The sequence below is a fragment of the Halyomorpha halys genome, unplaced genomic scaffold (assembly GCF_000696795.3).
Source record: "Halyomorpha halys isolate HHAL.00 unplaced genomic scaffold, Hhal_1.1 Scaffold2136.1, whole genome shotgun sequence".
Taxonomy (NCBI): domain Eukaryota; kingdom Metazoa; phylum Arthropoda; class Insecta; order Hemiptera; family Pentatomidae; genus Halyomorpha; species Halyomorpha halys.
In genome coordinates this window covers 38,393-50,799 of record NW_027116144.1, presented here as the reverse complement: position 1 = coordinate 50,799, position 12,407 = coordinate 38,393, and the positions used below count along the sequence as shown (strand labels likewise).

Sequence of the window (12,407 nt, the reverse complement as noted above, 5' to 3'; positions counted from 1 at the left end):
GAGAGAGAGAGAGAGAGAGAGAGAGAGAGAGAGAGAGAGAGAGAGAGAGAGAGAGAGAGAGAGAGAAAGTAAAAGCTAAAGAAATAAATATTATGGCAAAAAAGAGAGGGAAGAGAGGAAGAGCGAGAAAGAGATCAAAACAGTCCTTAGGACGTGACTCCCCACCCGTAAATAAATAAAAGTCTTATCCTGAGAAAGCTTTCAATACTACCGTGGTTAGCTTGCATTTCCACGCTCCGAATCCTCAAAGTTTTTAAGGTCGGCAGCCTTCTCCAATAGTTGCCAACAATATTCAAGAATTTGTGCCGTTTAGTCAAGATGTTGCCAGCTTCACTCAACAGCATTACTTTAAATGCTTTTCGCGATATAAAAAATATAAAATTATTTTAAGAACTATTGCTGCAGACATTGATCAAAATCTATGAATTCAATTATTACTATCGAATGGTGCTGTTAAGTCTCGCGGTATCAGCAACATGAGATGAAATATGGAATAATTTGGTTATAATATGCCTGCGTAATCAAAGCACCTTCTTTTACTTTTTTTTTTGTACTAGCCAAGGTCTGACCCCTTAGGACAGACACTTGCAAAAATTACGAAATGTGTTTATAAAATATACACTTTTATGTGAAGGCCATCCAGCTTATTATAGAGTTTGCGTGACTAACGAAAATTTAAAATGACGAGATGACTAACATAGCTTATAAGAAACTCAATTGGATTATATAAGTTTTAATTTAATTACTGATAGCAACCTGTAAACAAATGAAACTCGAATATAAAAATATCTCCAAACTAATTTCCAATTATTCTTTTTGAAACAGCAGCATGATTTTCGATCGATCATCTCTTCGTAGGCTTTTTATTATGTTCTTTATTTGTTTTATTTTTTACTATTTTTTTTTCGTATTATAAAATATCGTTGTGATACCTATTATTAGTAAACCATTACTCTGTAAAGCGGATCAGCCGTGATACAAGAGCCCTGTGGAATAAAAGTCAGTCCTTTCATCCCAATTTTTTATTGCTTTAAAGGAAACTACGTTAGAAGTTGAAAAGTCTATCTCAGGAACTATTGAATATGAACAGCTCTATTAGGGCTCATATTTTAGTAACTTTACTCTACTGTAAATGATGCTATCTATAAATGTAGTTTTATAGATATGGAACTCTGAATGAAAAATTAATTTTTTAAAACGTTTTGCCAGAGCCGCCATTTTTTACTCCGCCTAACTATGGTTGTCACTGGTAATTACACATAGTGCTCATTAAAGTAATGAAAACAATTGGGTCAAATAACTGACTTTTATTCCACTGGATTCATATACCATCACGGCTGATTCGCTTTCCCGAGAAACGGTTTACTGATGATAGTTATCACAATGATATTTTAGAATACAAAAAAAAAATAAAAACATAACAGAAATACTACGAAGAGATAATGACACTGCATAGCTATGTTTCAAATTGGGGTGACATAATTTACTTCTTTCTCCTTTTGGGCCCTTGGACTACGAGGATCAGTACAATGGCCTGGTCCTGTTGTTGGCGAGAATCTCGCGATAAAAACGTTACTGTTATACGGAGACCCGCAGTGCCGCAGTATGAGACACCTGCCTCAATCAATACATGCAGTATCTCTGTCTCTGTATACCGTTTAATTTAGTCATTCCAATGACTTTTATATCATCTTTGACAATTATCAACTTGGGATATCATTTTTCGGCATCGTTAACATTATCTCTTGTTTCAAACTTTCAAATTTCAAGTACGTTAATGATTTTCGTTAAGTATTTCTCATTTCTACATCTAACGTATCCAAAATAAAACTTTAAGTAGATATACAAAACTAGCTAATTCTTGTTTGTAATACTGATCTTTTGCCATTGCCTGTATTTATCTGTATGATCTCGGAAAAAGAACTCAGTAAAATATATTTTTCTTTTTCTTGTGGAACCTTCAAATTTCCTTTATTTACTACATATGTCTCAATTTCTGGAAATAAACAAACAAATCTATTGAGATTGTGATGGTAATGCTTTATTAGAGCCAAAACATTTTATTTCTAATAAAACTTCATTTCCATTCTGACAATGTTATCATTTATAATTTTTGTTTTATCTATACCCATCTTTTAACTTTATTTCCGTGCTCTAATATCTGTAACTAGATCATAGGGTCATCCATTTTCCGTCTAAGAGACGCCCCCTGTGGCTTCTGGAGCACACCTTTGGTAAGTTGATGGAGCCAGTTCAGGTCCTGTTGCTAGGGCGCTCATTGCTCAGCAATACATCATGACAGATTATGTCATTCTGCTGACCTATTTTATCATTTCTTTCATTTGCTTTTTATTAACTAATTGATGTTTTACCGTAAAAGATTTAACTACGACAAGAACAGAAAGATTTTTTTTTTAAGTAAGCTATTGAAACAAACTGGCCTATGATTAATATTTAGCTGCACTAGATAGTTGAGAGAGCATAGAACATGGAAGAGATTTGTTTTATTTATCGATTGTCAACTTGTTTTATTTTTGACAGAATTTGATTGTTTCATTATCAATACCGCAATCATTATTATTCCTTTTGTAGCATGATGCATCATAGATCTCCCGGCACAAACATCACGGTTTTTTCCAGTCCTCATTTCGGTTCTGGAAGGCCTCTCACTCACTCACCTGCCAACTGTTTCTGGATCTTCTACTTAATTGCTTACTATCAATTCCATTTTCCTGTAAGATTACAGAAAAGGTAAAGGTCATGTTAATGTTTTTCGGCAGTAGTCATAGCGGGATACTTGTTTTAATCACAATTTTTCAATTGAAATAGATAATGGGACCAAAATTCTATATTTATCCGGATGTTTTCTGTTACCTACACACAGTTTCTTTAGGGATATTATTAAAAACTATTTACCTATTCAAGTTTGTAAAACAAAAATTATAAATGATAACATTAAGTCAGAATGGACATGAAGTTTTATTAGAAATGAAATGTTTTGGCTCTGATAAAAAAGCATTACCATCACAATCTCAAATATCTTTGTTTGTTTATTTCCAGAAATTGAGACATATGTAGTAAATAGAGGACATTTGAAGGTTTCACGAGAAAAAGAAAGTCACGAGGCATTTTTTTATATTTTACATATGTTGTTTTCTTAAAGCATTATTGTTATTGTTACGTTTCCAACACATTCCTGGATGATCCAGTTGGTATCATACTCATATGATTAAATGCAGATTAAAAATTCCTTTTATCACCAATCCAGCTCTAGATATACCAATCTATCTCATAAACCAATTGTTGTCAAAGAGTTTTTGCTTCTCTCCCAGTGAATCTCCAGCATAGGACATTCTCACTCCTGAGTTCTTTCGAAAAAAACCACCAAAACCTAACTACTCCATTTCCGGCTTTATCTCAGCTCATAGACCCATTCAACATTTATATTCCTTCCATATACGTAAACATATATTCCATATCGGTACTGAAACAATCCCTAACCATGGCCAGATAATTAGATTATTACACTTAAGGTCTCTTATTTTAATCGGTAACATACTACTAATTTACAATACATTTCTCGAACTACTCTGAAACTATGGACTTAAACGCTGAATTTCAAATGAAACCTAATTTTCGAAGCGCATCCAGTAATGTCCTTCGAACAATAGTAGTTCCTTCATAGAGTTTATGAAAAACATATAACATAATGACCTTAATATCCCATTTCTTTGAGAATATATTTTATTCTAATTCTCTCCGTTTCATCAAAACCTTTCCCTCTACCCTAACCCTTATTAATCTTAACTCCTAAGTCCCGACAGGCTCCTCATATCTCCATAATCCTACTAGAAGGTGAAAGAATGCCTGTAATCTTAACAAATATGTATAATAGATTTAAGTAACCAGAGGATCTTCGCTTATTCTCCATCTGGCTTTTATAAAAGTTGATCGAGGAGCTCAGTGTTTTCACTCTACTAATCGGACTACCTTGTTGGTTAACCGTCATTTCCCCCACTCCCCTACCTTGTTGGTACTTTGCATCCGCCTTTAAACCATTCTTGTGCTACCCTCCATTCACAAAGGTGAGTGTCCTATTTTGTTCATTACTTTTTCTTTTCTTGCTCTAGATTTTATTCTTTTGTTATTATGCCCGTTTTCATTAATTATCTAATACCTTTTTGTAATTCTTGTTTATTTATACTTTTCAGTGTACATTTTATTTTTATTTTCTTTATTTTACTTTGTTATATAAAGAAACTTTAATTAATTCATTTTTATATAAATTTTTACATTTTAAACCATACCTTGGTTTACTTTTTCTGGTAGGGCATGAAATGTACAATCCAGGGTATTGCAAGGAATTGGCCCCTAAAGATTGACTTTTCATCAAAGAGGCAAGGTTGATGTACCACGGTAAAAGTGATTGAATAAAAAAATTGTAGTAGAAAGATGAATTAATTTTCCGAAGCGAAAAAAGTAGAAAATAATTGTGTAATACAATTATTCAATAATCTTTAGCTATTTATTTTCAATCTTATTATTTTATTTTTCTTTAATTGTACTTTGTCTCTTCCCCTTAATTAAATTAGATATTCTATTTTTTTCAGCTTAATAAATGAACTACCTTGTTTTGATCTAGTTTTATCAATAATTATAATTGTAATTAGCACCTTACATGATGTTGATGACATGTTGTCGGAATATTTTCCATTATCTGGTCCATTCTATAATTATATTAGAACAAATTAGGTATATATTTTATCTAAATAATATGAATGCTATTCATTTAGTAATTATATTATCAACACTCAAACATAAGCCATTGATGATAAATTAATGATAGAAAAAAGGTTTATATTAAAACTCAACTTTAAAAAACAAATAGTTATATTAATCACGTGTTCATCACATTTTTTAATGAGGGCACATTGGAATGCTGACCAACGAATTTGATAAACCGTAAAATATTACAAGTATTGCATTGCGGTTATATCAACAGATACTAACTAATTTATATTACATAAATTACAACACGGAGATTTGTAAGAATAACTTTCATATTTTATTATATTAAAATATTAAAATTAAGCACAATGGAGGTATCACTCATCGATTATGAGAACCTCTGGAATCTTCCTTGGCTTCCTCTTCCTCGGGCCTCTCTTCCCCCTCCTCAGCACACACCCAACCTCCGTACACCTCTTCATAGACAACTTTTTGTATTTTTAATCTGATCAATGCCTTTTTCTTTCGTGGAAGGCCTCGAAGATCCGGCAGTAAAGACTTGAAAAAGTATAAATCATCCTCATCCGTATCGCTGATTTCCGAGTCCTGGTAGGGTTTGTACGACCAGGGAGGACTCCACTTCTGCTCCATCGCCTCACTGATGTCCAGATCGGGAGATCCTGAGGTCGGTTCCTCCTTTACTCCTCTCGCAGCTGACGATAAAGAAGGACCAAGGAATGACATTTCCTCAAAGTGTGCCCAGGTACTTCCTACTTGGCCCTCAGGCTGTTCCATCGCCCGTTTGAACTGCTGTCTGTAGTAATCTCTTAAGCCGCGCCATTTACTTTTAGCCAGGATCACTGCAACAAGCATTCATAAATTGGATTAATTTATAACAGTTATTTGGTTCTTTATGAAAACTTTCTTCCTAATTTATTACTGACATAATAAAATGTACAGAAACACATTTCAATATCACATGTACTAAAAATAAATTTCTAAAGGCATAATCCAGCACCCTTTGAGGTTGTACTGTTATACGAACATTAAATTAAATATGTGAAGATAAATCATATATCCATATTTCAGAACCAACTAACTCTCTTGCGAATGAACCTACTAACATGGTTACTGGGTTAGAATAAATTTAGAACCACTTAATTAAACCTGCAGAGTTGATAGAAGAGCAAACATTAAAAATACCTTATGCTTACTTAATTTACGAAAATTATATAATAACTTATTTTGTATTCTAACCTTGCTTCTTAGGGAACACTTATGCCTAATATTAAATCCTTTCTGTTACATATTTGTATAACCTGCTTCCTCTAGCCATCTCAGTCAAGAATTTACATAAAATTTTAGGATTTTTCTTAAATCAAATCAGCTTCCGGCCGTTGAAGAAGTCTCAAATTCAGATTTTTAATACCGTTCATAACTTAAACAATAAAATAAAAATTCAGAACTACCCGACCTTTATACCTGCTTACTTACCTTAAGCATTTACCTGCTGTTTCTTTTTTGTTTTGTTTTTTGGTTAGTTCTCCGACCTAGCCAAGGCTGAAAGATTTTTGTACCTATTTATCATATTATATTCTAAAATAAAAAAGTAACCACCATGACTAATTAATTAGTTAATGCGAAATTTTATAATATAAAAGAGTTTTATAGCAAAACATCGGAGGTCGTTATTGTGACCTAGATAATAACTGGAAATAATGACTAAACCAAAAATCGATTTACAAAAAAATCGATAGAGAGAATCGATTTGTTGTTCCACAAACCGGCAGATGTTCTGGGTTCCCGATTTAACCCAAGGCCTTAAGGTAGAGAGCAGTAGCAGGCCGCCATGGACCCGACTACCTCCCAGCAGCTCTCCGAGGTATTGAGCTTTTCCCTATTGTTTATATCACTATTCTATAATCAAAATCTGTAATGTTATAGAATATTACAAATATTGTTATCTCCTGCCTTTTCGATACTGAAACTGTGATCATAATGCATTAAATTCTACTCCCAACTATTAAAACCAGCTTGTCAATTGGATGTTTGTATTATTTTTTACTATACCCGATACATTACCAAAACATATTTTTTTATTAAAAAAATAGAACAGAAGGTAGCAGCAGTACGTATTATTTTTTCTAATCACTGTATGTTTTGATTTTAACGTAATCTCTTTTATGTTTATTATTAAGTAAAAGCAAGTGTGTGTAGCTCTTGTGTTCGATTCCCTACATTCCACCTAGAATAAATCTCATAGTATTTTTCACAAATGTTGTAAGGTTTCGAATGTCTTGACTTGTTTATATGTATGCATAATACATTGGTGTCCCTCTATACCACGTCACTCATCATACATGGTCATTTTAAATAAATAATAATTTATTTAATTTAAATTTTTGAGGATCATAACAGTAGTATTTGCTCCATCTCTTTCATCAGATAATCAGTTCTATTAAGCGTACCTACCTCTAGAATTTCCAATAGAATGGGGCACTTTAAATGGATTCCAATTGTAAATCAGAAATTAAAATAAATTCACATCCGACAAACTTTTGATCCGACACGTCCTTAAGGCGTAAATTACCCAAAACACTTTTTTTTACGGTTTTAGACAATTTGTGGGTAAATGGTTCTGAAATTAAAAGAAAATATAGAACAAAATCGTTTTAGAATCCAATTTCTTATAATATTTTATTACCATAATTTGAGTTTTTTCGACCGGCCAGGAAGACTTAAGCAACTGTGGTGGTGGTGAAACCTCAACTAAGGAATGTGTTAAATTTGATGCCGCATTCTTACGGGAAATTGAATCCTGAAATAGATAAAATGTTGTTCCTTATAATGTTTCGATTTGTCGCACCTTTTGCACTGAAATAATCAAAAATTGTTGAAAAAAGCCTGATACGTTAAGACGAACTACGTTGGAATTTTTAGAGTTAGATGCGTTGGAGAAGAACAGTAGAAGACGAGAAAACAAAAGAAAGATTACATACTACTGCTATAACTGAGCCAAAATCGAATCAAAATTCCTTAAGCCTGTACAGATTAGGAAGAGAGAACCTGTATACTGGGGCACTAATATAAACAATTGTTAGCATGATTTAAACAAACTCTACACTTCTTGTATTGACTAATTAATAGGAATTAATTTTTAAATATGTTAACTGAATATAAAGCAGATGCAGTGTTCCGCTTGCGCGCGCACCTGCGGTCATGACAACTTCACACACGGTGACTACACAAACGTTTCTCAATGAATAATTGTAAGAAAAAACTATATTTGAAAGGATATTTTGTGTTTTAAGGAGAATAACTTTAAAATATACGGATTATTTCTATCTGCTCACTCGTACCTATTTTATCTGTACATGGTACAGGATTGACTATTTTGACCATATTTTTCTAAAAAATAAGAAATACACTTTTGCTCCGTTTTGAAGCTCGTAGAACAAGGAGACATATTTTTGTACCTATTTCATAACGAATAGAACACTTTTTAAATGAGTTGGTGTACAGTGATTTGGTACATAGGGTTGTTCTATTTTTGTCATTTTTATGTTTTTTTTCTCTCTTTTTTACTATGTTGAGGAGAAGTCCTTTTAAACTGAGTTAGAGGGCACGTCATTAGAAAAGATTTGTATGAATTAAGTTGTTACTGAAAAAGAGGTTTCAATTTTTCCCTCCTCTCTTCCATTCGCCATTTTTCTTTTTGTATTTATACATTAATGAAACAATTATATCTCTTTTTATTAGTTTTTTAAACGAAAATTAGGAGAAATTAAGACCATAGCGACGCAGCTCTGCTACTCGCGCATTTTTTATAGTTTACACTATATCCTGACTGTATTCTTTATCCCAGCTTCAACACTACATTGTTGACATGTTAGTTACTACTTAAAAATATTTTCAAGATTTTATTCTTTTATATAAAGATATTAAGACCCTATACGTAACGATACTTCTTATCATCACACATCAGATAAGTCTTTAGTTCACAATGATTTAGATATACAAATGTCATTCTGATAGATGTGTGGATGCTCTAGATCATCTTTCCTCTCATATTTTTTGTATATGTATAGCAGTAACAACGGCATCATTTCACCATCTGTATAGCAGTAACAACGGCATCATTTCACAATCTGTATAGCAGTAACAATGGCATCATTTCACTATCTGTATTGCAGTAACAACGGCATCATTTCACAATATTTCACAATCTGTATAGCAGTAACAATGGCATCATTTCACTATCTGTATTGCAGTAACAACGGCATCATTTCACAATCTGTATAGCAGTAACAACGGCATCATTTCACTATCTGTATAGCAGTAACAACGGCATCATTTCACTATCTGTATAGCAGTAACAACAGCATCATTTCACAATCTGTATAGCAGTAACAACGGCATCTTTTCTCTATATGGCACCTCCCACCACCATTTAACCTCTAATCGCTGGTCCGGAAGAATAATGATACAACTGTAAACTTTATGAAACTGACTTTATTGCGTTGGTGGGCAAAAAATGCGTTTAATAGATGTAAGTTGGTAAAATAGTACTTCCAAATTCGGCAAGGAAGGGAGTTTGTGAGTCGATTTATATATATATATCTATTAAATTCATTTTTGAACTCGTCAACTCTATAAAGTCAATTTCAAAAACATTTACAGCTCCGTCATTAGTCTTCCGGAGCAGTGATGTGCATCAGTCATATTTAGTTATCTACCATGCTCTAATCAGTATGCATTATTTAATAATGAACAAATGGACAATAAACTTATAACAAAATAAATACAAAACACCATGAAGATCATTAAGTGCACCAATTGGTTCTCATGTAACAAAAATCATGACAACCAATCGTTGTCAATATATTTACTTGCCTCAACTGAACCCCATCAAAACCTATTTTACAATCTCCCTATCTAACCAGCAATCAACAGATTATAAATCCTGTAAAGTACATTAATCAAAACAGAGGGGAGAACAAACAATAGTGTGATAAATATGATTAGGAATTTACCATAAAATTCAAAATTAATACGTACTAACACCAAACAACTGCCAAGAGTTATGGAGAAAGTTATGGAATATACATATAATTTTTCATAGTAGATACTGAAACCAATAATTCAAGATCGTCTATCTTTGACTGTTTTAACACTACATGCAATATCATGGTATTTTGCTAATATTTAAATGTACACTTTAATGTCGAACTTAAATTGTAACTAGTATTATTTTTTCTTTTCTTTATTCTTTATTTATGAAGAGTATCTGAGGTATTTATTGTGTGTGTTTCTTTCTTATTAAGGTAAATATATGTTTTAAAAATCTCATTTTTATTTGTTTACAAAGGTAATGAAAGACATTGTTACCGATCATTGTCGCCTTCATAACACATAATAGCTTCAACAATTATGTAATTATGTCAAAAAACTATTTCGACTTACACTTCCAATTGCGTTATGAACAAGGCAAAGTTAAAAACAAACACGAAATGATGCAAAGCGAAGGTCCAAATCAAACAGCTGTTGTTATCTACTCGATGGTCGGTGACAGAATGAGAAGTTTTTTGACAGTGTTTCGCCATACACCAGCCTGGAGTGACGCCTTCATGAGGCTCCATGCGGTTTTCCGCACACCATCATTCGGCTTGATGGTTCAAAATTGATATTGAGATGAGTAGATATCCAAATAATCCTGGTATGAGATACACCATTTTCCATATTCCCCCTCAGACGAAACAATAATGGATTGATATCGTTACATTTGGGCCTATGGATAGCTCCTATTTGACCAACTTTTTAGAGGTTGGGCGGTACAAGGGTTTCTCGACCGCTGCACTTAGTTGAAATGAACGAGTATTTGAAATAAGGAAAATGATTACTTGGTTATGATGAACATTCACAACTACGAATTCTGACATTGAAATTATTTATTAGTTAAACATAATTAAAGAAAACAAAACAATACCTGTGAACATTTACAACGCAGTGCAGTGGCTCAACTTAAAGGTATGTACTAATGAATCATAATTATCAACAGAACTCTTTGGTGGCCCACTCATTAGAAGTGGCCTTAGGCAGACAATAGAAGCTCACATGCTGTTTTATATGCATATATTTTAAGCATGATTTTGGAAAGCCAACTTAATCTAAGCGATAGCACTAGGAGTTTCTCCATCTTCCTTAAGACTAATTGATACACTGATATAACTTACTGTTGAGGCCTAGCTCTTGGGCGATCTGCCTCCATAGGCCCGCTACAACGACCCTGTTGTGGTGGTGGACATCAGTGGGATCCCAGAGCGGAGAACGCTTCTTGACGGCCGCTATGAGGGCCGTGGCGCTCATGACTGGGACTCGCACGCAAGGAGCGGCCTTATTGATCCTCTCACGCATCGCACGCTAGTCCCCCCTCTCCACCGGCTGCTATACACCACTTCTCCTACTTATAATATAAACACATACGTCTTTGATGACGAACATGAAACACATTGCTTCAATAAGTAATTTGATGTACATTAATTATAATTATTTCCATGTCATAGGATCTAGTATTATTACAAATTAATGAATTCAATTCGGGATACAACTCATATCCTTGTTTTGCTATAATAGTGGCTCATCTGATAACAATTTTTTTTTAAATTTTGTATTTAACGTATTCTATAAATTGTACGGTTGAATGAGATTACTTAGAGACACCCCTATTAGCTTTAGGAGTGTCGGTACGGCAACCCTTGTGAAGAAAGTAGCCCAACATTGTCTACGGTATTTTCTAAAACATACACCAATTCAAAACAAAATTAAAAATTATTTTTTTGTCAGATTGGGTCACTAATATTGACATTGATATCATGTCAAGCATAGTACATGAGTCGCTTAAATCCAAAGCGAAATCTATACGATTTTTTTTTTTGGAATTGCTATAAGTATCGATTTCTATAGAAAAATAACCATAAAATCCGTTTTTTTTTTTTTATTTTCTAAAACGACATCGAAGATACCATTAAAAATACACCACGTATATTCACGTCATACAGCAGTCAAATAAATGCCTTCCACATTTGGTAATGTTATGACTTTTTTTTTTGTTTTATTTAATTCTTTTTTTTTACAATTTATTTATCTAATCCATCAATAGGAAGATTATTTTCTATTTTAAAGCGATTAAGTAATTATCTAAGGAGTGCCAAGGGGAAAGGCAGATCAAAGAATTTGTCTACACAGCAGGAAACTTTAAGCCGAATTGATACCACTAATATAACTGATGACTCTTCAAATAATGAAGCATTACAAAGATTCATATTAAAATATATTTAATTGAAGTTATTTGATGTTGATTTTTTAATAACTTTTCTTTTCTTTTGTTAAGAACTTTTATTTTTAATTTTTTTGGGCTCCTCTTGTCTTGATCTGCCTTTCACCTACTTAATTCCAACCTACCTGAATTTCCAATCTTCTGACTTGAATTTTAGAGCTTCACGAAAGCTCCACTTATATCAGTCGGTCCCTAGCTCTCATTGAGTGCGGTATACTGTACAATTAAATGAAGCATTAACTTATTTTTATTTTTAAGTTTCTTATTTATTTAGCGGCATAGGTTGAACCACTTCATTCCCAACTTATTTTTCCTTAAACAGGTGAAACGTTTTTAGAAGAAT

General features: G+C 33.0%; 2 protein-coding genes across 2 annotated transcripts in view; one reads left to right on the top strand and one right to left on the bottom strand.

The window, feature by feature from the left end:
* LOC106691183 (ryanodine receptor) overlaps nt 1-12,407 on the top strand; it is a gene marked incomplete at its 3' end in the record, with an annotated part of 88,907 nt that overhangs the window by 38,318 nt on the left and 38,182 nt on the right.
* LOC106691186 (uncharacterized) lies at nt 4,898-11,180 on the bottom strand. The gene is made up of 2 exons (XM_014436873.3): nt 10,962-11,180; nt 4,898-5,588 (listed from the first exon to the last, which is right to left on the bottom strand). The coding sequence occupies exons 1-2, from the start codon at nt 11,140-11,142 to the stop codon at nt 5,110-5,112; spliced, it is 660 nt and encodes a 219-aa protein (XP_014292359.1). The 5' UTR covers nt 11,143-11,180; the 3' UTR covers nt 4,898-5,109.